Genomic DNA, 26,189 nt, shown 5'->3' with positions numbered 1-26,189 from the left:
TTTGGATCTCACCAGTTGTATGTCCCTCTCTATGGATACAGAACGTTTGATTATATTAAACTTATAAATTAAGTTTTATGCAAATCATAACTCTTTAGCCAAGCTGCGTACGTTTAACAACTATATTCTATTTACTTATATGCAAAAAAGTTACAAAATTAATCATTAAAATTTGGTTAATGGTTATTACTTATATAGTTATATGCTAAGAGTGTCTTCGGACTTTGGATATTGCGAATATGAAATTATGAATCATATAAGGTGTTTGGTTGGATGATTGAAATAAAATCTTTTAGATTGGGTTGTCTCCAAACATTCCAAATTAAAGGGGTTGGTTGGGTATGGAATCTCATACATATATTCCCTTTCCATTATGTTGGGGTAGCATTTGACTAACGTGTTGTACATAATAATCCTTAGCGAGAGTTTTGCAACAAGTTAAGAAGTATCCACGATGGATATAAAATGACTGAGATGCACCCATCGTTGAGGTAATATATCAAGGGTAAGATGCCGAGATCGTTCAAGAATACAAGGGCTTTTAGTACCGGAATGCGGTCAACAACTATATAAACCCAATAATTTTTTTTTTTAAATTAAGAAACCTAAACATAGAAAACAAAATATATGTGTTTGAAAACGATCACAAGTAATAATCACGTGAATTTGATTTCCCCCTTAATAACAAGATTAACCCTTTGTGGACTACCAAGAAAAAGTTGACTTGTGAGCTTAAGCAAAGGTTGTGCCTTTGTAAGACACGGTCGCGCCTTGTGAGACACGGTCATGGTTAGTATGTGGGGTCCATGGATTTTTTTTCACTTGGGAGAGTAGCACGGGCCGTGTTTTGCCAAGCACAACCCTATATTGTTGTCTTCTTTATCTTTTTTCTCATGATCAAAGCACAAGGTGTGTTTTGTCAGTTTCTTTGTAAGAACTATATTTTGAACACGAGAACACTTGTTTTGTCATTTTAAGGTTTGTTTGTTCATAAAAATCAAATATAAGCAAATAAATAACTTATTGTTCGTGTTAGACAACCTAAGATGTGATGTGTAAAGTCTTCTAAGATATGTGATGTGTAAATCAACAAAAGTGACGCACCCGGGTTTTGGAGTGTCACATAGTGTGCTACCCCTCTTGGACAAATGTTAGAATACTTGTTTACTAGACACATGTATAATGTAAATGTCACCCAACAAACTTCCTTTTTGTTTTGGTAAATTACATGAGAAGATAAAGCTAGTTACACTATAAAAGAATATATTATCATCGACCCCTCCATGATAAGTATTCATAACCCACAACTGTGGGTGGGGGAGTGTTGGAAGCCGGGAGAAGAGTTGTCTCTCTGGCTTCGATACCATTCATGACCGTTATTGTGTCATCACAAGAAGATCACATGCTACTCACCTAGATCTAGAGGTATGTGTCAACAAACTACTGATCATTGTTTAATGTTTTGAAAATTACAAACATAAAAAGAAAATTTGGAGGCAAAGGGTGTTGGAAAATTTCTGCAAACGATTATTCATTGGAATTTTGAGAGTCGTGTAAACACTATCAGATCAAAATTATTTGTGGTTCACAAATAATTTGATCGGATGAAACTAAGATTTAAGAGAAAGAATCAAGTATGGATTTGTGTATGTTATGATAAACTAGAAGAAAATTCGTATGATCAAAAGAACATTGTATTAGGGTTTGATACATGGACAATGATAATTGTTTTGCAGTTATCATAAACTGAAAATACGCTCTTGTTATTTTATTAACCTTTGTGACGAAAATTAATTAATTATCTAATACGTTTTTGATAAAGCAACATATGTTCGAAATACGTTATTAATAATACTTTGCAGTTATTATAAGCAGCTCAACCTCAGCCAGGGGCGCTGCCCCTTGGACCCTGCCAGGGGCTGCCGTCCCTTGGACCCTGCTACTAGGGGCGTTGCCCCTTGGAATCCCCATGACTTAGGATTATAATAAGATCAAATAAGTGTGCACCTCGCACCCGACTTATTTAAATTCATATTACAACTAATTTGATCAACAAGTTAATCTCAATTACACTGAAATCACTAACAAAGGGGAACTAATACAACGGAATATGGAGGCTCATGACTAGGTGTTGTAGGTCGAGTGCATGTTTATGAGATAACCACTCCTACTAAGAGGGGTTGGGGTACCTGTGTAGGTAAGGTTTATGAGTAGTTTACCACATGGCAAACTCACCCCTAACTATATGGGTAGTTTGCCAAATTACAATTTGTGGCAAAGGTTTACCGTGTGGTTATATGATCTTTGAAGAAATTATAATGCCCATTAATAATCAATATATTACATATATTACAAAAAAAAAAAGTTTTAGGGTGCCTATGAGTAGGTGTTTCCAGTTATTTTCTTGTTTGTAGGTACTTGAGGGTAGAAATGAAATAACATGTATGATTGGCCAGTGAATGAGTAATACCCATGAGTGTCCCTTCCTCTCTAACCATGGAAGAAATGTTGCACAGTAAGGAGTCATGGCTCCATAACACGTAAAAAGATATTTACAATCCAAAGTTACAAACATTATGAATAGAATCTATCTTGTCATGTTTTTAGCTAGGATAATTAAAGACCTTGATACCTGATTTTATATATACATACATACATCATACATGTGTTTATTTTAATGAAACGTAGATTATAAACCATCATATATATCATTCTGAGGTCATGAAACGGCACGCAGACTTTTGAAGATGCTGCGTGGATTTCACCATCAACCAATTATCAACCACCACCATCTTAACAACAACCTCTTTTTGTCTGTCTTCTTTTGTGTGTCATGTGTGTATATAAGCACACATAATTAACCTTAATTCTTCCAAACACAACTTTTGTGTTAAGTTTCTGTCTTTAATATCATTTGTTTATTAACTTGGGAATAACAGGTGAGAATTCCGTCATCAGTTATTTCATTATTCACATCAAAGTAAAAGGCAAACTAGCAACAAGTTACGCGGCTACTTCTGAATTGTCTATCCAAATCATGTAGAAAACTTTGACCTTGATTCCTTTATTGTTATTCTAAATGATCGCCTAATTGTGTTTTATAAATTAAATTCAAGAGATTTTAATATATATGCATGTTTTTGCAAAACCCTACTTGAATTATATAATTTTGTCTCACTTCGTAATATCTTCTTTTTTTAGTTTTTGAATTCTTTTATGATTGTTGCTTCGTTGGATCGGAACTAACTTCGAGTTACAAACAGAAAAACTAGATAGAAGATTAATCTTGTGATCGTTCAAGCTCATGGAAGAACCCGGTTTTGCAATAGAACGTAGCTTCAAAAGGTATGATTAATTTCTTTATTCTTGTAAGATATGTATATGAGTTATAACTAGTTTGAAAGTATGAATAATTGTAATATAAAATCAGATCATATATATGAAGAAGTTTCAATTTAGTTTAGTTCTCAATTTTATGGATTCAGTAGATCGAATCAGGCCGGCTAAACCCTTTTGAATGCCTAAAACAAAACAAGAATTCATGACGTAATTAACTTCTGTTTTTATGTAACTAGTTTTTACTTTTTCTTTTTTTTTTCTAACATGATTTTTAACGGAACTCGATCATGCTGTGCATGACTGCATGGTAACTAGTTAATTTTGTAAGAAAATTATTATTATTACTATTATTATTTTGAGAATAGTATACGTACTATTTGTATTATTAGAATTTGCTTCAAACTATTAATATCAATGTCAACAATAAACTCGTAGTATTTAGTTTATACACAATTTAAGAAATAGGCCAGAACATATCAATGTCAACCCAACCATCTATCATTATTTATATAACTAATATTTTTTTACCATTCGTATTACTTTAATTTTATGGCCAACCATCAACAACCGGCTTAACAATGTTACAATAACAAAACCTTAAAACTTTTGTCTCGATTAATTCATTTTTTGTAGCTAGGTTATTATTATAATTCATTTTTTGTCTCAAATAATTCATTTTTTGTAGCTAGTAGATATTAAATGTATATTAAATCATTAGAAGTTTTATAAAGACAATATCATATAAAAGTAAAAAAGAAACTATTAACTTTTCAAAACTTTTTTTAAAAATATAAAATTTGACATTAAAGATCATAAAGTTGTATTCATTTTAGGTATACAAATTTAAATATTATTTGTTATTATCAACTAATTAAATAATCAAAATAGTATTTGGGGGAAATAAAAACGTTATTTTAATAGCACAACAAGATTAATATTAAGTGATAGCTAACCACTTAAACAAACATAACGAGTTAATATTAATCAGAATCTCTCAAACGTAACGTTATTTTAATAGCACAATCTCTCAAAACCTAACTCGGTTTGACTCAAGAAAGACTAATGTTCGCTCGATTAGACGACAAGAATTTCTCAAAAGAAAGACTAGTTGCATTTTGATGAACCCTAACGACGTATAAATTATATATATCTTATCTAGATCAAATGGTTTCCATTTGTTACTTTTCAAATGTGTATAGCATCTACGCTAATAGACATATCTTTTTATGCTAATATATTGCCTTGGTTTCTCCTTCCACACAGAAGATCAATGGAGGCACAAGCCACCACCGTTAATGGCGGTGTTGGAAACGAAGTTGGTGGTGAAGTGAGAAAAGTTCATATTATTTATTACTTGTGCCGCAACGGGCGTGTCGAACACCCTCATCTCATTCGCATCCATCATCACTCCCGTAACGGTGTACACTTAAGAGGTCAATAATTTCTTAACAAAGTAACTAATAGTCTAATAGTGAAATGCATATACATGTTGCATATGTATATAGAACTCAAATTAGACTTAAACAAGATCATGTGACTGTCATGCTTTACTACGTTTGTCCAAGAAAACAAAACAAAAATAAATAAGTCATTTCCTAGGAAATATGAATCATCAATAAGTTATTGGTTTGTAGATGTTAAGAGGTGGCTTGTGGAGCTAAGAGGAAAAGACATGCCAGAAAGTTTCGCTTGGTCATTCAAGAGGTTTGATTCTTTGTTGAAGAAACACTAAGTGACCCCGGCAGATTAAGGATAATCTTAGGGTTAAGTAGATGTTTCCCACGAGGGTTAGGTCCGGCAAAGATGGTTATTCTTCTCAACCTGCAAAACAGACACCGTGAGCTCGTCACTGAGAAGGGGGGGGGGGTTCCTCCTTGTGACCACCCTCCGGCGTGAGAATCAGACTAGATTGCTCTGAATATAAATGTATATTAAGAGAAATAGCTAGAGATGATAAGATAATATCAGATGATATATGATGATATAAGATAATGATACCGTTCCAAGGTGTTGGAGTATTTATAGCCGAAGGTAGGTTTCCAAGCAGGTACGGCCAACTGTATAATTTTCCTTTTCCACCAACTACAGGCTACGCACATGCCACGATGGGAGTTGGTGAGTAGGCAGCGGCTGATAGTGACATGGCCAGCTGTATAATATTCCTTTTTCACCAACCATGGGCTGTGTACGTGCCACGATGGGAGTTGGTGGGTAGGCAGCGGCTGATAGTGACATTTTGTACTAGAGCGTGCTCCTCCTCGTACTGTTGTCGGTGAACTGTCACCCTGTGATTGGTTCATGGGCTTCTTTGGTCAGATCTTGTCTATTTTGTCCATACCTTGGCATGTATAGTACAAAAGATCTTCCAGAAGCGTACGGACTGGCTCATTTGGGCGGGAGTATTCCCGCCCTGCTCATTCCTTCTTCAGGTGACATTACTAAATTATTAAGAGTTAGTGCCTTGTGCGTGTAGCCTTACTATTAGTGCGGGTAGCCTTCCCTCATGGCTTGTATCCGCAGCTGCGGGAACAGGCGGGGTACTTTACCACTGGGAGGCTTTTCCTGCGGGAACAGCTGGCGTACTATGCGTAAGGTCTTCATCTCTCTGAGCATGGTGGGTCCTGCGGATCCAGTTGGTCTTTGCGCAGACGTCCCTCTTCAAGGTGAGTCTTGCGGGTCTAACTGGGCTCTGCTGGGACCTACCTCTTCAAGTCCCCCCAGTCCATTGTTCTCATGAATTGTTAATAAGTGAGGTGAACTTTTGGACTTAAGCAAGGGGTTTTGAAAAGGGTTTTTAGTTTTAAGGTTTTCCGTGGGGATTCTTCCCACGGTTTTCCTAATGTCACGTGCAGAAATTCCCGACTTTTCTGCTTGATCTTTGGGTATGATGCGGGTAGGTGTGTAACCTCCTCGCAAGTCAGGAGCGTTGAGTTTCACTTGTGTAGATTCTCCACGAGGTTTTGGTAGTTTTAGACATAGTGATCAATTATGTTAAACAATCAATTCCATCTTGGAGCTTCAAACAATCTAGTTCTCAACGTTCCCGCTATGCGGGGATATTATTTTTCTTTCCATAAGCATGGCCCAGAAGATCCTTCTTGGTTTCAATTCCCTGCAAGTGCTAAGTATGTGAAGAGTTTCGCCTTGACACTGTACCCGCACTCGTCTTATAGTTTCTTGATTTCCAAGGTATTCTTGGCTTCAATTCCCTGCAGGTGCTAAGTATGTGAAGGGTTTCGCCTTGACACTGTACCCGCACTTGTCTTACGGTTTCTTGGTTACCAAGGTATCTTGTTAGCTTCGATTCCCTGCAAGTGCTAAGTATGTGAAGGGTTTCGCCTTGACACTGTACCCGCACTCGTCTTATGGTTTCTCGCTTTCCAAGGTAAGGGGGTATATTCCCTCTTATTTTTGAATCTTTGAATCTTTTTGAATCTTTTTGAAATTCGAAGAGTTGGTGAAAGGATAAGAACAGTCCAAACTGTTGAATGGACATTAGCGTCGTCTAACGGTTTCTTCTGACAGTTTCAGGACGTGCAGGAAGTTATGGCGACGTGACAGTATATGGTCATTCCAGACGCTTTTTCAGGCGCGTGGGCGCGAGTTTTCGGGCGCGTGGGCGCGAATTTTACGGCACGCGTCCTGTCGACAGCTGTTGCCAGCTTGCTTTCCACGTGTCATCGTCTCATTGCGCCTGCGCTTTCTCTCTCCTCCGCATTAAATTCATCGCATTCATTGCGATGAGTATATAAAGGGGGAGAGGGTGTATCTTAATTCACACCTTCACTTCACTCTTCTTCTTCTAAACGATTTCTGGCGAATACTCTAACTTTTCCGTCGAGCATTCTCCTGAAATCGTTCTCTTTCATACCTCCAAAATGTCTTCTACTCATGATCCTGAGGTTACTGCCGAAGAGTCCGACGTATACCCTGAGAACCCGATGTCCGCGTCTGACAAGGACGACAAGAGTACTGCTGGCGAGTGCCAGTGTGCTCTCTCTGTCGATCTATACAACTATATCGTCAAGAAGTTCATGCTCGATCCTTACGAGCCTGAGTTTCCGGAGCCTCACCAGACGGTGTATGATGCCCCCAAGGGTAAGATAGGGGTTTATGCCTCATCCTTCATATATGGGAATCTCAGATTCCCATTAACGAAGTTCGTATACCGTGTTCTGGAGAAACACGGTGTACATTTGACGGAGGTACACCTGATGGCGATCGCAAAGGTTCGCCACTTTGAATGGGTGTGCCACATTCTGGGCGTTGAGCCCCGCTACGACCGCCTGATGACCTTCTATTCCTGGAGGTGCATCCAGGGCTGGTATACCTTGGTCGCTCAGTTCAAGGGTTTGAAGATCTGCGCTACCGAGGGCAGTCTTCGGTCTTGGAAGCGGGAGTTTTTCTATATCTCCGCTCGCGTCGTCCCCATAGCGATGGCGTTCAAGAACGGGAGAGCACTTCCCAACCTTCACGCCTCCAACTACCAGGAGACTGAATGGTTTACCAAGATTTCCCAGATCTAGACTCCGGTTTACCGCTTTGCGGAGTCTGGGATGGTGATGCTTGGGATGAGCCGGGTATGGAAGGATGCCGGTTCTGGGACGCCGCAAGTACCTATCATCCTCGAATACGGTTTGAATTCTACTCCCTACGGTATGCTCCGTCTTTTTTGCTGATTTAGGGTTTTTCTTCTAACTGTTTCTCTTTTATTTTTAGAGGGAAACAACTTGCAATCGCTTCTGCAACCGCGGGAGACTGGTGGTCCTGCTCGACTGGGTACTCGTGATCTCGACGAGAACGAGTTGCCCATTTTGGAGCAAACGGCGGATAGGTTCGTGGAGGTCTACCCGCCGGGCCACGAGATTTTAAGCGCCACGCGGCCAGGTAAGGGATTCTTTAACCCTCGCCCTCTTCATGCTCAAACCTCTGCTGGAGTTTCCCTAATTTTATCATCTTCTGATGAGGGATCTGCAGATGGGCCTTTCTTCGTGAGGAAGAAGAAAGCTGCCGGCGTGAAGGGCAAGGCGAAGGTCGCCTCCACCGCCGATCAGGGAAATCGGTCCGAATCGGAGACCGAAAGTGAGGAGGCGGCGGGGAACCCTGGTGAGACCATTGTCACGGGGGTTGGGACAGCTGTCACCTCCGAGCAGCCAAGCGTTACGACGGTGACTGGCATGACGAGGCCAGTTCCATCGGGTTCGTCCCCGCCCGTCAGAACCTTTAAGATTAAGAAAACCCGTAAGAATACTTTTTATTTATCTTACCCGCAATTCTTTCCGCCATTGTTTTTAATATTTTGTTATCTTCATGCAGGCGTGGATGCAACCGCATTCCAAAGTGGTGCGGGAAGGAGCAGTTCTGGACCCACGACGGTAGGTTTGGTCAACCTACCCGAGGCGATGACCCAGGCAGCTGCGCCTGTTTGCAGTGTTGGTTCAGTTGCTCATCCCGTTGAGGCAACTGTTCCAATTGTGACGTCATCTCCGCCGGCTGTCAGTGCCATCTTCACTGCATCCTTCACTGAGTCGGCGGTGATTTTTTCTGCGGGCTCCTCCGCAGCGGCGGCCACGGTTGTGAGTTCACCTTCAGTGAGTTCACCTCCGATGGTCTCTACCGCGGCGGCTTCAACCGTGCCTCCGGCACCGGCGACTACCTCGTCCCCGGCCGGTTCATCAGGTATGTTCAGGGTTGGGGCTTCTAGCCAATCTCTGCCTCCTTCCCATCTCCCTGACCTCTTGGATGGATATCCCTTAGGTTCGGGTGATGGGTTTGGCGGCTACCGGCCTGTTGTCGACCCTACAGGTGCGTAGGGTTATTTTGGCCTATTATCTTTTTTTTTATATATCATTTTTTCCTAACCGTTTTTTGTTTTTGCAGTTTCGGATTCCAATGAGGTGTATGTTCCACGGTGGAACATCCGCCGGGGAACAACCCTTCGAACGGCTGTGGACTGCGTCGAGTGGGCGCGTCACGCAGCCTCAAGCGGTGCGTTGGGGGAGGCCATGTCTAGCTACCAAGAGGGTAGGCTAACGAATGAGCTCCGAATCCTCCTTGCCCGGATGCAGCCGCTCGTCGAGTTGCTTTGTCGTGAAAACGACAAGTTAAAGACGGCGCGTAGCCTGGAAGTGGCTCAGGCGCGAGCAATCCGAGAGGAGAATAAGAGGCTTGCCGCCATTACTGCAGAGAATGAGAAAGCCTTCAAGGACCTTGAGGTCGAGGTCCAGGCCAGGCATGAGGCCCGTTCCAAGGCTACCCAAGCTGTTAACGAACAGCTTAGGTTGGCTAAGGAAACTGCGCGGAACGCGACCGAGAGGGCCACCAAAGCTGAAGCCATTGCTGAGCCTCTGCGCGCCGAGAATGAGGAGCTTAAAGCCAAACTAGAGAGGCTTCAGCAGGCTCATGATGCTTTGGCTTTAGAAGATGCCAAGAAACTCCAAGAGCTCCTGGACCAGAAGGGTATGCTTGACCGCACTGAGCGTAAGCTGAAGGGCGTTGAAGAGGCTGCTGCTAAGGAAGTGTTGTTTGCCAACCTTAACAAAAATGAAGCCGAACGCGCCCGTGACCAAGCTCAAGCTGCCCTCCAGGAAGCTCTGATCACCAAGGAATGGCTTCTACGAGAAGCGTTGTCACAGGTATGCGTAGCTTCATAATATCTTTACGCTTTTCTTTATACTTAGAAAAGTTTTTGATACATATATATTTTTTTTTTGTAGGTTGTGCATCGGATCTTCACGAACACATCTTATGACGATGACATGAGCGCAGCCCTCAACGCTTCCCATGAGGATGGGGAAAAGGCTGGTTTCCTGCTTGGTCTGGGGTTTGTTGAGAAGGGCATCCCGCCTTCCAACTTCCCTCTTTATGACGTGGACACTGAAGCTGCTTACGGCCAAGCAGTGAACCAGTATGCTGCCTTCCCGCATCCGGTGGTGGAGAAGGTGAACAAAATTGCTGCTGCTGATGATGGGCTAACTATTCTCAAGGCTTTCCTTGAACCGCCACAGCCAACTGATGGTGCGGGTTCAAGTGGGTTTGGAGGGAGTGGTCCTGAAGTTTGAACCTTGAGATCCCTTCCCACCGTTAGGATAGATTTACATTTCTGTAGGCGGGTAGATACCTGGCCGTTCTTGTAATGCTTGAATTTTTTATGAAATATAAATGTTTGTGCGGGTGGGACCGTCACTTTCAGTTAATGACTTGCTTTATAAACGTTATATGACTTGCTCATGCATATTATAGTTTAATTTGGCATTTGTTTTGCCTTGTAAACAATATATGATTTGCTCATGCATACTTTAGTTTAACTTAGCAATTTTCCAAGTGTTTTGAATAAGTTAACCTTTCGACGCGTGGTTGTCAATAGGTTAGTGTTCAGTTTCCTCTATCATGATTGTGCGGGTAGGACCGATACTTATTTGTTGTGAATAAAATATTTGTAACAGTTTGTTTACTCTGATTTACGTAACACGTCATAACAAGTTTTACTTGAAACAGACCCACTTTTAGTATGACTTGGATCATTTTGGGCAAGTTCAACTTATATTCGACCCTTTAAGTATATGAGTCAAATTTGCTACTTGTGTTCGCTTATAGCTGGCAAAAAGGACGGATCGTGTCAGTCGGCGCAACACATAAGAACCAGTTTGGTCAGTACAAGTTAGGGTCAAAACTGGTTATTTTAAAAAAAATGTCACTTTTGGTTTCGAATATGTTTTCTTTACACTTTTTTTTATAGTTTCACACAAATATAAAACTCGCTATAACTGTTTAGTCTCAAGTATGTTGTTGGAGCTGAGTAGAATGTGTCAAAATCATCTAAAATTAAAAGTTTAATGAGATGCCATGTTTGAAACAAAAAAAATTGTGATAAAATGCCTACAATAGCTTTATTAGTATTACAATTTCTTTTATGATATTACTAAATATGCAGTTGCTCTTACTTTTAATTTTATAACTTAAGGCAGAATTTCGAACAAAAGACATAAAGTAAGTTACGCAAGTTTATTTTTTTGTTGGTTACAAATGGTTAATAATTTAATATCATTAAACCCTCAATTTGAATTATTTAGTACTTTTTTTACCGATAGAAACTATTGCAAATGTTAGTTTAGTAGCAAGATATGTTGAAACTAACTCAACAGTATACTTAGATGCAGTTTTTTTTTTTGTTAGTTTTTGTGACTTTTCAAGAGTTTTGATGTATTTTTTGTACATGATTATTGCAATTTAAAGAACCAGAATCATATAATAAGATAATGAATAAGATTTAATTTTTTTTAACCCTTGTTGTAATACACGGGTTTATAACCTAATGAAATAATGTATTATAACTCTTTGTTGCAAATATAACGCATGAAAACTATATAGAAACCAAACATAAATGTGATTATTAAGTTTTAGTGAATGTGGTTAGTGAAACCAATTCCTGCTACGTGATAGTAACGTTACACGATTTCTAATTTTTTAATGAAGCCGAATCAAATCAACTTTCAAAGTTTTTATAAGAGCTGTAACTAACGGGGTGTTTGTTTTTTCTTCAAACATCTTCAAGGGAGCTAATGTCTGCAGGCGCGCAGACATTTACCCTTGAAGACTGTTTGATTTTTTTCTTAAAACAGATCTGAAGTTTTCTTTCATCTTAAAAGAAAAGCAAGGAAATCTTGCTTAAAACATCTTCACAAAAAAACCCTACTCTACTCCCTTTGCAGCCACCCTCTCATCCACTGCTCCCACCACCGTCCGCCACCACCACCATCCACCACCACCCACCGTACGTCGCCACCACCAGCCCCGCCGCTACCGTCCACCACCATCCACCGCCACTACCCACCGTCCGCCGCCACTACTCATCGTCCGCCACCACCACCACCCATCACCACCACCATCCATCACCGCCACCACCACCGTCCACCACCCACCACAACCGTTCATCACCACCACCACCCACTGTCGGACGCCATCACCGTCAACTACCACCGTCCACCACCGACCAAAACCGTCCATCACCACCACCCACTGTCCACCACCACCATCCACCGCCACTACCCACCGTCCGCCGCCACTACCACCACCACCTTCCACCACCCACCAAAACCGTACTTCACCGCCACCCACTGTCCACCACCACCGTCCACCGCCACTACCCACTGTCCACCACCACCGTACACCGCTACTACCCACTGTCCACCAACCACCGTTCACCGCCTACCACAGTCGCCTACCACCACCCACCACAGTCGCCTACCACCACCCACTTCTAGTTCGTACACCACCCTTCCACTCATTATGCAAACGATATCCAGTTTATAAAACAAACAATATTATATTTTCAGATTGCAGATCTTCAGACCACATCTTCAGTTGCAAATATGAAATCAGATGAAATCAAATTGCAGACATTTTTTATCTTCAAAAACAAACAGCACCTAAATAGATTTATAATCAGTTATTCCATTCTAATGGCCAACACAACTGTATTAGACCATATCAACTATTGTTATTCATATTGTATAGAAGGTTTAAAAACATGTATGGAAGTATATTTGATCATCCATGATCAAGTTTGGCCTGTGGATTAATTATTGATTGTCATTTTGGGTCACTTTTAGTCAAAACTATTACTTGTACTAAATTTCCATATGATTTATGCATTGATTTTTTATTCTTTCACCTAGCATTGCAAAATGCAAAGTATCATCTATCAAAGTCGTGATTGATTATATTTTTGTTTCTTTTTTGGATACGTACGCGTTGCAAAATGTTGAAGATGAGATAAATCGAGTCTCAGCTGCTATCATTTTACCCGTCCCGTCTTCTTTAATAAACTTGACATCTAATTTTTGGAATACCGATAATACTAGTAATATTAACTTTTATAAATATTATTACCCTGGAAAGTCATATGTTTTCTTTTTATATTGAAATTCTACAACTTTTGTGACACAAGTGTAACTCTTCCTAACACATTGCTTCAACAATCCTTTTATATCTTTGTAAGGCAATTGTAAGTCCTAACATATTGCCTTAAAATTTCTTTTAATATTTTAGTTATTAAAATGGTTCCTTAAAAACTTAAAGTATATTTTTTGGAACATATTCTATTTTTAAAATTTCCTTTTTCATAATCTCCTATGTTTTGGACGTTTAAAAACATTAAATTTCACTTGTTTTATACTAGAAGAAAGCTTGTAACTAACATAACGTAACGTAACAACATTTATAAGTTATAACACAGTTATGTGTTTTACTACATCAAACAATTACAGTTTCATAAAATCTAAGTGTGACTTGCCATCAAGCCTTTGAGCAAAAAAAATCCTTTTAAGTATGTTTTGGTGGGCACTTGCCGAAAATTTGCTACATTATGTTGTGCAACAAGGCTTCGCGCAGGGCCTAATTCAGTATCCATATTTGAGACATAGAATGTTGCTACTGACATCCTCTCAATGTTTGAGTTCACTATCGCTTGATGCTCGATGCTCTTGTAGACGCCATTACTTACAATCTGCAAAACGCGTAAAGTTCATAATATGAAACTAATAAAATAAATTAGAGTTGGCAGTTAGAATCTGTCTTATTTCTAATAGAAAATTATTAGCTAAAAGAGGTGGTTAAAGAGTCTACTTTGAGAACCTATAAAACCCATGCCAAATTGTACCCAAAACGAGTATGTCGTATCAAGTTGGTAACAAGTCAAAACGGGTTTAGGTCACACTGGTCGTTTTTTAAAAAGTGATTGTTTCGGTTCAAATCAAAAGGTTTTGACAAAATTGGATACTGGTGGAAACAAGTCGTTTTAAAAACTAACTAGAATCCAAAATTGTCTTACTAATTACCTCCATTATGTCTCCAATGTTGACTACCAATGCATCCGGTCGAGGTGCAACCGTTACCCATTTTCCATCTTTACGTATTTGTAGTCCGACAGTTTCGTTTAACTGGTAGAGGATTGTTAAAGCATCTGCATCAGAATGAGGCGAGAACCCCAACGCCCTTTTGGGTTGGGGACATGGTGGATAGTAGTTCATTCTCACTGATGAAACCATCCTGAAATAACTCACTCATTTCCTCTTTCTCTATCCCTAGAGCCTTAACCATTTGACTCAATATTGTCATTGCTACCCTCTTCATTTCAATAGAATAACCTTCTAACTTCTCCCTACATATTTATTTAAATGTATTAACATGGTATCATCCTAATTCGATTCTGAATTCGTTTCTGCGTTCGTTTCTTCATTCTTCGTTCAATTCATCAATCCAATTTGTGATTTCTTCGTTCAATTCAATCTGATATTCATCATGACTGATTCGGTTCCGTCTTCTAATGTGATCGATTCTTCCATCCTCTGTTCTTACATCCTTCTGATCATCCTGGGATGCTTCTTGTTTCTAAACCGTTTGATGGCTCGGGATTTGGTGCGTGGAAACATGCCATGGCAATTGCTCTATCTGCGAAGAACAAATTGGTGTTCGTCAATGGTGAATTTGCTTCTCCTACTGTTTCTTCTCAAGTTCCTCTCTGGAATCGGTGTAATGACATGGTGATTTCTTGGATTTTAAACACATTATCTCCAGAAATAAGTGACAGTGTTCTTTATGTTGCGTCTGCTCGACAATTATGGCTTGAACTTAACGATCGATATGGTCAAGACAATGGTACCAAGTATTATCAGTTACAAAAGAGCCTTATTGATCTTGTTCAAAGTAATTCTGATGTTGCTTCTTATTTTACAAGACTCAAGACTGTTTGGGATGAATTAATGTCAATTAACACTATTCCAATATGCACCTGTGGTACTGCTCATCTTCTGGCTAAGAGAGATGAAGATCAACGTCTTATGCAGTTCTTGATGGGTCTAAACCCCTGTTATGATACGGTTAGAGGTAATATTCTTATGATGAAACCGTTACCTACTATTAATCAAGCTTATTCTCTTGTTGTTCAAGATGAGAAACAAAGGGAGATTCATTCTTTATCTCCCTTTCCTTATGAATCTGCATCTATGAATGTTAATACTCATCCTTCTTTTGGGAATAATGATAACAAGAAGGTGCAAGTCTATTCTAACTGTAAGAAATCTGGACATCATGTCAGCAAATGTTACAGAATCATTGGCTTTCCCAAAGATTTCAAATTCACAAAGTCAAAGCGTGGAACTGCTAATAATGTGGAAATTGAATCCAACTTACCTTTTCAACTTTCAACAAATCCTTTTGCTAATAACACTTCTCATGAAACTTCAAATGGTTCATCCTCTATCTCAGTCACACAATACAATGAGTTGATGGAACTGTTGCAGCAACACAATTTAGTAAAAGATACTCAATCACATCCTACTTCTTCAATTCATGCTGCTAATTTTGCAGGTATTATGGCTTGTAATTCCACTAATGTTCATACAAAGTGGATTATTGACACTGGAGCCAGTGATCACACGTGCAATGATCCAAACTTGTTTTCTAATCTTCACTCTATTTCATCTACTTTTTTGATTGGTCTTCCAAATGGAACTGTTATATCAGTTCATCAAGTTGGAACTGTTATACTTCATTCTAATCTGACTCTTCATAATGTTCTTTTTGTTCCTGAATTCAAGCATAACCTGCTTTCTGTTTCTAAACTGTGTCATGACAATCAGGGCATTGTTTATTTTTCTAATAAAAACTGCTTGTTGCAGGTCCCATCAATGAAGAGGCCACTGGTTCTTGGTGATCACCTAGATGGGCTCTACATTCTCAAAGCAAGCAATCCTTCTTTCAATTGTTTCAACACTTCTTTGTTTACCACTTCTACTTGTAATTCTACTGTTTCAAATACTATATGGCATCATAGGCTTGGGCATTTACCAACCTTTAAAATGAAACAATTAGATGTCATTTCTAATAAAAATTTGTCTGTTCTTGATAATTGTTCAATTTGTCCTAAGGCTAGGCAACAATGTTTGCCTTTTCCCACTAGCACACATTCCACTAATGCTATTTTTGATTTGTTGCATATTGATGTTTGGGGCCATATATATAAAACATCCACTTATAACGGCTGTAAATATTTTTTGACAATAGTGGATGATTTTAGTCGAACTACTTGGACCCATTTACTCGTAACTCAAGGCAATGCATTTGCTGTTTTGCAATCTTTCATTGAACTGGTTGAAACACAATTTAATGTCAAAGTAAAATGCATAAGATCAGATAATGCATTTGATTTGGGTAATAGTACAGAACATGCTTCTTATCTAAGATCTAAAGGCATTGTTCATCAAACCATTTGCCCTCATGCTCATTAACAGAATGGGGTGGTTGAGAGAAAACATAAACACCTTTTGGAAACTTCAAGGGCTTTATTATTTCAATCAAATCTTCCTTTAAAATTCTGGGGAGATTGTGTTTTAACTGCTACTCATCTCATCAATCGGTATCCTACACCTTTACTTGATAACAAAACTCCTTTTGAAGTTTTAACACGAAAGCCTCCTTCATATTCACATCTTAAAGCCTTTGGATGTTTATGTTATGCTTCAACTGTTAAACAAGGAAGAGACAAGTTTCAACCTCGAGCTACACCTTGTTTATTCATTGGGTACGCTATTGCAAAGAAAGGTTACAAACTGTATAACCTAGTTACTCATACTACATTAGTCTCTAGAGATGTGGTATTTTTTGAACACTTGTTTCCTTCTTTACACAATCCTAACAATTCTTAAATTTTTCCTTCAATTCCACTTGAACATTTCAATTCCTTCTTTGATAATTCACCTTCTCCAATTACGAATCCTCTTCCATCAGATTCTCCTCTCCCTAATCCTCCTCATCCACCTTCTCCTCCTCCTGTTAGAAGGTCCACAAGATCCTCTAATCCTCCATCATATTTGCATGATTATGTATGTAATCATGTTCATACTTCTGATTCACATCTTCATTGTTTTCATACTATCACCAATGAATGTTTGGCCACTGCTTCTGCTAATTCTGTTGATATCTCTAAATCAAGTCAGCTTATTGCTCATCATCTTAATATTTTGCATGAGCCTACTTCATACAAACAGGCTGCACAATTTCCTGCTTGACAGGAGGCTATGGATAAGGAATTTACTGCTCTTCAGAATAATAACACTTGGTCTATAGTTGATCTTCCTCCTGGAAAGAAACCAATTAAGTGTAAATGGGTTTATAAGATAAAGTATCATGCTAACGGGACCATTGAAAGATGCAAGGCCCGTTTGGTTGTCAGGGGGGACACTCAGAAACATGGCATTGATTATAATGAGACGTTTTCTCCAGTAGTTAAGATGACTACTATTCGATATCTCATTGCCATTGCAACTAAATTGAAATGGCCACTATTTCATCTTGATGTGAACAATGCTTTTCTCCATGGTGATTTAGATGAGGAAATTTATATGTCTCCTCCTCCTGGTATGTCTTTACCATCTAATCAAGTTCTTAAACTACAAAAATCACTATATGGCTTAAAACAAGCCTCTAGGCAATGGTATGGAAAGCCTTCAACTGTCTTAAAATCCAAAGGTTATGTGCGTTCTACCAATGATTATTCTTTATTTACCAAGTCTATGGGATCTTCCACTATTCATGCAACAGCATATGTGGATGATATTTTGGTAACAGGAAATAATCATGAGGAGATCACTACTCTTAAAGCTTTTCTACAAGATGTTTTTCAAATAAAAGATTTGGGTTTTTTGAATTATTTTCTTGGCTTGGAAGTTCACACTCATCCCAATGGGCTTATATTGTCACAAAGAAAATTTGCCAATGACTTACTAGCTGAGTTTGATTCATCAAACCTGGCTATTCAAAATTCTCCTCTACCTTCTCATTTACAATTGAGGTTAAAAGATGGTGACTCGCTTCCCGATCCTTTGAAATACAGACAACTTATAGGCAAATTGAATTATCTCACACATACAAGGCCAGATCTTTCATTCGCAGTTCAGTTTTTGAGCCAATTTATGCAAGATCCTCGTTTGCCTCAATGGTCTGCAGCCTTACACACATTGTCATATGTCAAGGGAACAATTACACAAGGGTTATTTTTTAATAACTCAAATTCTTTTGATCTTTAAGCTTACTGTGATTCTGACTGGGCTTCTTGTCCTAACACTAGAAGATCTGTTAGCGGGTATTTTGTTACTCTTGGAGGTTCCCCAATTTCATGGAAATCGAAAAAACAACCCACTGTGGCATTGAGTTCAGCTGAAGCTGAATATCGATCAATGCGACGGGTTACTGCTGAATTGGCGTGGTTAACTCATTTACTACACGAGTTACAGGTTCCGGATGTTACTCCTATTCCCTTAAAATGCGATAATCAAGCTGCGATTTTTATTGCTAAGAATCCCGTGTTCCACGAACGAACGAAACATATAGAGCTTGATTGTCATTTTGTTCGTGAGAAACTTCAAGATGGTCTTATTTCTTTGACGTATACTCGAACATCCGATCAACTTGCTGATATTTTTACGAAAAGCTTAGCTGTTCCACAGCATCGAGAAATTTTGTCCAAGTTGGGTGTTGTTATACCACCAACTTGAGGGGGGATGTTGACTTGATAAAGTCCAATTACTACTTGACCCTTTTTATATTTATTCAGTTAATAGTTTGTTAGGTAGTTAACCAGTTAGTTAGTTCTTGTTTGTATATAATTAGGGCTTGTATCATTTGGGGATAATCAATCAAGGTATTTCGTTTTATCAATCTTTACACAATGTCAAGTAATTACTAGAATATGAACTTTAGAATGAGAGGCAACTTCTGAAATATTTGGAGTTGTCTGAGATTATGTGGAAGAGTAGTTATGTAAAACATGTCTGACCAGTCAAGCTTTTGCTCCTCGGACATGACAAACAATTGACCGAAACCTTCAGGATTGTCTTCTTCCTGCCAAAGCTTCAGCTTCTCCTCCATTGGAAGCTTGAACAAGTTTAAGACTTCCCTCTTGAAATCCTCTAATAAGGACTCACTTATTCCATGATTTATAACATGTGTTTTTCATCAATCACATGAGCTAATTACTTACTCACCCACCATGACACAACCGTCTTGGTCACAAAATAAGTTGTTATTGTAGTGTGTATTTTCCTAAAAATTTTGTAAACAGGGGCACATATTGGTATGTTAAAATAATATGGGTTAAAATGGGTTAGGTAAAACTAATTCATACTTGTCTACTTAATGGTATTGTAAAAACTATTTACACTTATTACTTAATAACCCGATAACTCGGATAACATATTTAAAAGTGTATATTTAACTATAAATAAGAAAATAAAAACATTTTGTAAACAACAAAAGAAGAAAAACACTTATACATCAATTGACTAATCGAACACTAAAACACATGACTTATCTACCCAACTTAGCACACATGACTTATCTACCCAACTTAGCTAGTTATGATTAATGCCTAATATGGAATGTTTAACTCTATGATTATTTGAAATTTAAATCAAACTAAAAGGTCTAATTGATAACTTTAATAAATGTAGAGGGGGTTATAGTAAATTAGTCGATTACAGTGTTTTCTTATCTCCATGCAACAAATACTTGTAACCTATAACTTTCAATACATGAATTAATTAATAAAAGTGACCTGGAAGAAGCCCCGTTCTTTAGAAGCTGCATGGAGCTTATCAAGCTCAGCACAAGAGCCTTCAAGCAAGCAGTGAAGATCAATGATTGGCACTGATGGAGCCTGTGCATCATCGGATGCAGGATGGTGATGATCATGGTGCAATTACATACAAATTTGGTAATTTACACATATTTCCATCTTTAAATGATAATTTCTAGTGTATACTAACTTTTGAAGATCATATTGTTTGAAATTTTCTTGTTTAAGTTGTTGAGAATAATAACATTTCCACGTGATTTATGCACCAGTTATTGTATTGAACTATTGAAATACTTTTTCAACTAGTGGTACAACACTACAACAATACCACGTATCAAAGTACAATCATGTCGTACATACCACGGTGGGATCTTGGTCATAGATTGCTTTGCAAGCTCTTGAACACTTGGCACGATCAGTGATCTACCAAAGTTAATCTTGTTGTTTTCCATTTAGAACAAACAAACTCACATGAACAAATGTTTTGTACGAGGTTTGTTTAACCATAATTTAGAGTTGGCCGGTTAGGTGGGAGGTTGAAAGAGGGTAATTATCATAGAGTAATTTCATAATTACTCTATGATGTAATTACATAATTACTCTACTTGTATATATAATTACTCTACTTGATTCTCACGTTTAGCACGTTAATTTCATTTGTACGTTAACCTTCCTATATATATATATATTAATTTTCTTCTACTACAAATTCTCTATCTTTTGGATGCTTAAAACTCAATTTCACTTGTCTTTTATACCAAAAGAAAACTTGCAACAAACATAATATGGCAACATAGTTATGGGATTACTCAGTCAAAAGTCAAAAACAACTAAAGCTATAATCCAACTATGGAATGTGGTTAAAATGTTCAAGCTTCATAATATCCAAGTACGATTTACCATCAAGCTTTCTAGCAAAAAATTCTTTGAAGTATGTCTCGAGGGGTACTCTCCGGAAGTTTGCTACATTATGTTTTTCAACAAGGCTTCGCGCAGGGCCTAATTCCGTACCCATACTTGAGCTGTAGAATGTTGCTACTGACATCCTCTCATTGTTTGAGTTCACTATCGCTTGATGCTCTATGCTCTTGTACACACCATTACTTACAATCTGCCAACACACATGTAAAGTTTATAAAATGAACAATGTCCATTATCTTTTAAGTAATGAGCTATTACCAAAGGTTAACAATTCCATACATCAGTATCCTATCCAAAATTATGTCACTAAATACCTCCATTATGTCTCCGATGTTGACTACCAATGCATCCGGTCGAGGTTTAACCATTAGCCATTTTCCATCTTTGCGTATTTGAAGGCCCGCAGTTTCGTTTAACTGGTAGAGGATTGTTAACGCATCTGCATCGGAATGAGGCGAGAATCCCAACGCCATTTCGGGCTGGGGACACGGTGGATAATAATTCATTCTCACTGATTGGACACCATCTTGAAACAACTCATTCATTTCCTCTTTGTCCATCCCTAGAGCCTTGGCCATTTGATCCAATATTGACATTGCTATCCTTTTCATTTCATTACAGTAAGTTTCTAACTTCTCCCTGCAGTTTTTTATGTTTATTTAAATTTATTCACAAAGAGTCAAATAGATAATAATAATAATAATAATAATAACAACAACAATAATAATAATAATAATAAGAGCTGGTACAGTGGTAACACCTAAGTTCCCTCTGCGAGTGGTCTCAGGTAGGGGTGTGCATGAAACCGAAATAATTGAATGGTAACACAAATAACCGATGTAAACGGGCCGAAATAACTGGACCCAAGTAAAACAACGATTTGGTTTTATGTTGTTTAAAAAACTGATTTTTCGGTTCAGTTTTGGTTTAGCATCAACCAAAAAGCGAACTAAACCGAAAAACCGATTTCAAGGAGTTTATAAGAAATTAATAAATGGTACCGAGTAACTGAAAAGTAAAAAGTTTCAGGTTCAAATGTGTAATAATCAATTAATCAATAATTAGCAAAAAAAAAAATCTAGGCTCGATTCAAGGCCGAACTCATTATTATGGACCCAAGTTTTTTTCAGCCCAAAATTTTTAAACCCAAATGGTAAACCGTAACCGAACCAAACCCTTGTGAAAACTAAATAAACAGAAAATGAATGGTTTTCAAAAACCTAAAAAACGTCGGTTTTTGGTTCAGTATTAGCCCAAAACTGATCCATGCACACGCTCAAGTCTTGCTTACACTGGTTTTATATCACAACCAGAAGTATATATGATTTCGGTTATTTAATATTAAATAATGAGTTTCAAAATGCAAAATGTCAAGTTTTAGCTAGAAGTTGAACCTGAGGATGAGTGGCAACTTCTGAAAAAGTTGGAGCTGTCTGAGATTATGTGGAAGAGTGGTTATGTAAAACATGTCTGACCAGTCAAGCTTCTGCTCCTCGGATACGACAAACAGCTGACCGAAACCTTCGTGGTTGTCTTCTTCCTGCCAAAGCTTCTGTTTCTCCTCCATTGGAAGCTTGAACATGTTCAAGACTTCCCTCTTGAAATCCTCTAGCAAAGACTCACTTATTCCATGGTTTATAACCTGTTTTGTTTTTATCAACCAATTCTTTACCTTAAACTAAAATCCAGGGCTGCTAAATGGGTCATGTTGGCGGGTCAAACCACACACGAACACAGACCCGAAAATCATGTCACACACATGAGCCAAACACAGCTATGGTATTCGTGGGTTGACATTAACACGACCCGTTTTACCCGAGGAAAAACATATTAATACTTTCTAATTCTATGTTTGCATATTATTTTTATTTTTCGTATCAATTATGCTAATACTATTCCAATTTATTTTCAAAATTTTAAATTTTGACATAAAAATATACAAACAGTTAAAGTTAAAATATGAATCAAATTTTAACAAAATAATTATTCAGTAAATAGGTTCATCAAGTCAACCCACAAACCCATCAGGTTAATATCCGGAAAACATAAAAGAGTTATGAAACTATAAAACTAATCTTTTATATATCAAGAAAGAGATTAATCTGACCTGGAAGAAGCCCCATTCTTTAGAAGCTGCATGTAGGTTGTTGAGTTCAGTAGAAGAGCCTGCAAGCAAGCAGTGAAGATCAATGACTGGCACTGATGGAGCCTGTGCATCACCGGATGCAGGATGGTGATGATCATGGTGCACATACCGAGGTGGGATCTTGGTGATAGGCTGCTTAGCAAGTTCTTCAACACTTGGTACAATTAGTGATCTACCAAAGTTAATCTTCTGGTTTTCCATAATAACAACAAATCCTAATCTACTAAACCTGTCTTATCCTATGTTCATGTTACATCAGTCTATGTTGTATATATAGTCAAAAAAAAAAAACCAAAGAAGTAGTTCTCATCCATATCACATCATGTGTATTATTTTTATTTATTTATTTATTTAATATATACTCCGTAAGGCCAAGTGTAGTGGGCGATGTTTGGGGGCGAAATGGGGCGACTTGGGGCTAGAACACCGCCCCCCCGCAATTTTTGGGCGATTTAGGGCGGGGGCGGATTCTTTTTATCGCCTAAACTTTGAGAAAATAATAATATTTTATTATTTTGACCGTTTGACAACGGTACAAAATAATTTTTTTTTTAATTAAAACAATATATTATATATCTATATAAACATATACCTTCTTCTCCATTTCATATCCTTCTTCTTCATTTCACATCTATATAAACATAAACCTTCTTCAAAAAATTTAGCAAAATGAATCCTACAAACAACCCGAACCAACCGACACTTGTGGAAGTCGCCGCTACCATGAGAGAAATCATCCAAAAACAAAAAAAATGAGTCGAGGAACTCAACGAAGTCTTGAACGAAACCAACAAACAACACGAAAAGATTGACCAAATGTTGGAATTGCGAGAATTGAGTGAAAAATACGAATCCCTCAAAGCGGCCGGGTCACACGAAGAGGCCGCATTATTGCAACGACAACGAATTGAAAAAATGCGCAAATATTATGGATATTAGTATGTTATTTAGTTATGTTTTTTAATATTTTTAGTTATGTATTTTTTTTTTAATTTTAATGCATTATTAGTTATGTTTTTTAATTTTTTTTGTATTTCTTTTTAATTTTAATGCATTTTTATTTAATTATTTAAATAAATTGGTTTTTATTTAATTAGTTTAGTTATAAAAAGAAAATAATAAAAAACACACAGTGAGCCCAACTTGTAGCCCCTACACCATTACACCCTAAAAACAAATTTCCACTCCATGCTGACTGGGCGTCACGTGTCACAATTCGCCCCCAGTTATAGCCCCTACACTACACATAGCCTAATAAGTTTTATTAAAAGCATAGTTGTATTAAAAAATAAATAATTTTTGGGGATTAATAATTTTTACCGACTACCTTTACTGTAACAAACTAATACGAATTGACCAACATCAATACCGGTAGATGTATTTGTTTTTATGAATTCCGATTTTAATAAATTTGCCCTACTGGTACCCAACCGGTATTGTATCACTTTCGGTATTTCAATACAAACACGATATCAATCTCACTCCCATCGTGAACGTCATTTACACGTACTTTTATTAGTAACGATAGGGGAGTATACATATTTTGTTATTTTACGTTAAAGTTATTATATCTTTTGTTCAGTAATTGCTTTAAAACTCTTAATGTTACATGTATTATATCTTTCAAATTTTTAATTTTAAGAATATTAATTCTTTAAATATATAGAGCCACTAGGAATTATATTTATAAAATTGCGAGTATATAAGAATAAAAGAAAAATAAAATATATGTTTGTATGAGGAATGAAGTGAGATGTGACATATGAGATGTGGTGAAGACTTGATTGAGTCACTTGTCGTCAATTTAGTGGTTATTTTAATTTTTTTATTGTTTATGTTTTTTTGTTTTTGTTTTTGGGTAACACAACGAAAATAACGTAAATCAATCGAATGTCAATTTGTTTTTTTTTCTTTTTTGTTTAGTTTCAGTATCGTAACAAACGTGATGGTTGCTGACCGAATTCGCGTTGACTCACCGCATATTGTTTTAGTTTAAGGGTTGTAACGAACGTAACGGGAACGACCAAATGCCAAATTGTTTTTTATTTAGTTCTAATTACCGTAACAAACGCGACAGAGACCAACTGAATTTGCGTAGACTCGCCACCTTAACGCCCGAGATTGACAACACTCAGGTTTTACCAATGCAGGAGTTTTACCAACCATCGCCACCTCATTGGTCAACCTCAATTTTTTATATATATTATTTGTTTTAGTTCCGATATATAAAACACGTGATCGAAACCGAAGAAATTCGCGTCAAGTTAGCCTCTCAACGCCCGATACCGACAACGCTTGGGTTTTACTAACGATCAGATTTTACCGATGTACCCCGGCACAACGCGCCGAGTGACATCCTAGTTTCGTTATAAAATTATATTTTACTAAAAGTTTAATTACCATATATTACTGTTTTTTTTTGTTTTTTAAATCGCATAAAATACATCTATTCGTCGATATATTCATTACTAAGTTATAAATACGCGGGTTTGAAAAATTAAGTTTCATTCATTATCTTATTATATGATTTTGGTTCTTCAAGTTTTAATAATCATATAAATAGATCAAAACTCTTGAAAAACCACAAGATCTGAAAAATGTAAACAAACTGCTTCTAAGTATATTGTTGTGTTAGTTTCTACATAGTTTGCTACTGAACTAACAACTGTAAGAGTTTCTACAGGTAAAAAAATTACCAAATGATTTAAATTGAGGGTTTAATGATATTAAATTATTAACCATCCATAACTAACAAAAATATAACTTGTGTGACTTACTTTATGTCTTTTTTCTAATTCATGCATTTCAGGTTATAAAATTATATGTCACTTTAACAAAAGTTGTCAATGCATATAAAAAAGTTAATATATGATTAATAATAAAAAATAATCAAATGAAATGAACCATTTTCGTATTGCTCAGAGTAAAGACGAATCGTGGCACATTCTGACATATCACTAATAAACTATAAAAATATACAAGTATACAACATAAATTTATACACACTAAATTGAGTTTCAGTAGTTCTACATGAGTTCTTTTACTTCTAATATTTTTACTTTATTTAGTTTACTACTAAAAAGTTACAAATGTATATTAATATGAAATGTTTAAAATATTTATTATTTGTTTTAATTAGATAGTTATGAC

The 26,189-nt window shown here is 37.3% G+C and overlaps 1 protein-coding gene, 1 long non-coding RNA gene and 1 pseudogene across 2 annotated transcripts; 1 reads left to right on the top strand and 2 right to left on the bottom strand.

Annotated features, from left to right (window-relative positions):
• Window positions 1-3,313: 3,313 nt before the first annotated feature.
• On the top strand, window positions 3,314-5,043 carry LOC143559897 (uncharacterized). The gene is made up of 3 exons (XR_013140016.1): window positions 3,314-3,345; window positions 4,603-4,772; window positions 4,974-5,043. It is a non-coding gene; the product is annotated as an uncharacterized LOC143559897 (long non-coding RNA).
• An 8,558-nt stretch (window positions 5,044-13,601) lies between these two features.
• Window positions 13,602-20,424, bottom strand: LOC143559890 (protein SRG1-like; annotated as a pseudogene).
• Window positions 20,425-20,766: 342 nt separating this feature from the next.
• On the bottom strand, window positions 20,767-23,260 carry LOC143559869 (protein SRG1-like). Its single transcript, XM_077048310.1, has 4 exons — window positions 23,001-23,260; window positions 22,288-22,535; window positions 21,208-21,532; window positions 20,767-21,083 (listed from the first exon to the last, which is right to left on the bottom strand). Exons 1-4 carry the CDS (start codon window positions 23,238-23,240, stop codon window positions 20,820-20,822), a joined length of 1,077 nt encoding a protein of 358 aa, XP_076904425.1. The 5' UTR covers window positions 23,241-23,260; the 3' UTR covers window positions 20,767-20,819.
• Between the last annotated feature and the right edge of the window lie 2,929 nt (window positions 23,261-26,189).

This window comes from Bidens hawaiensis, unplaced genomic scaffold, assembly GCF_021521415.1.
Source record: "Bidens hawaiensis isolate Kalapana, Puna unplaced genomic scaffold, B.hawaiensis_p1.1 tig00020106_1, whole genome shotgun sequence".
Lineage (NCBI taxonomy): Eukaryota > Viridiplantae > Streptophyta > Magnoliopsida > Asterales > Asteraceae > Bidens > Bidens hawaiensis.
This window is presented reverse-complemented; position numbering and strand designations above follow the sequence as displayed.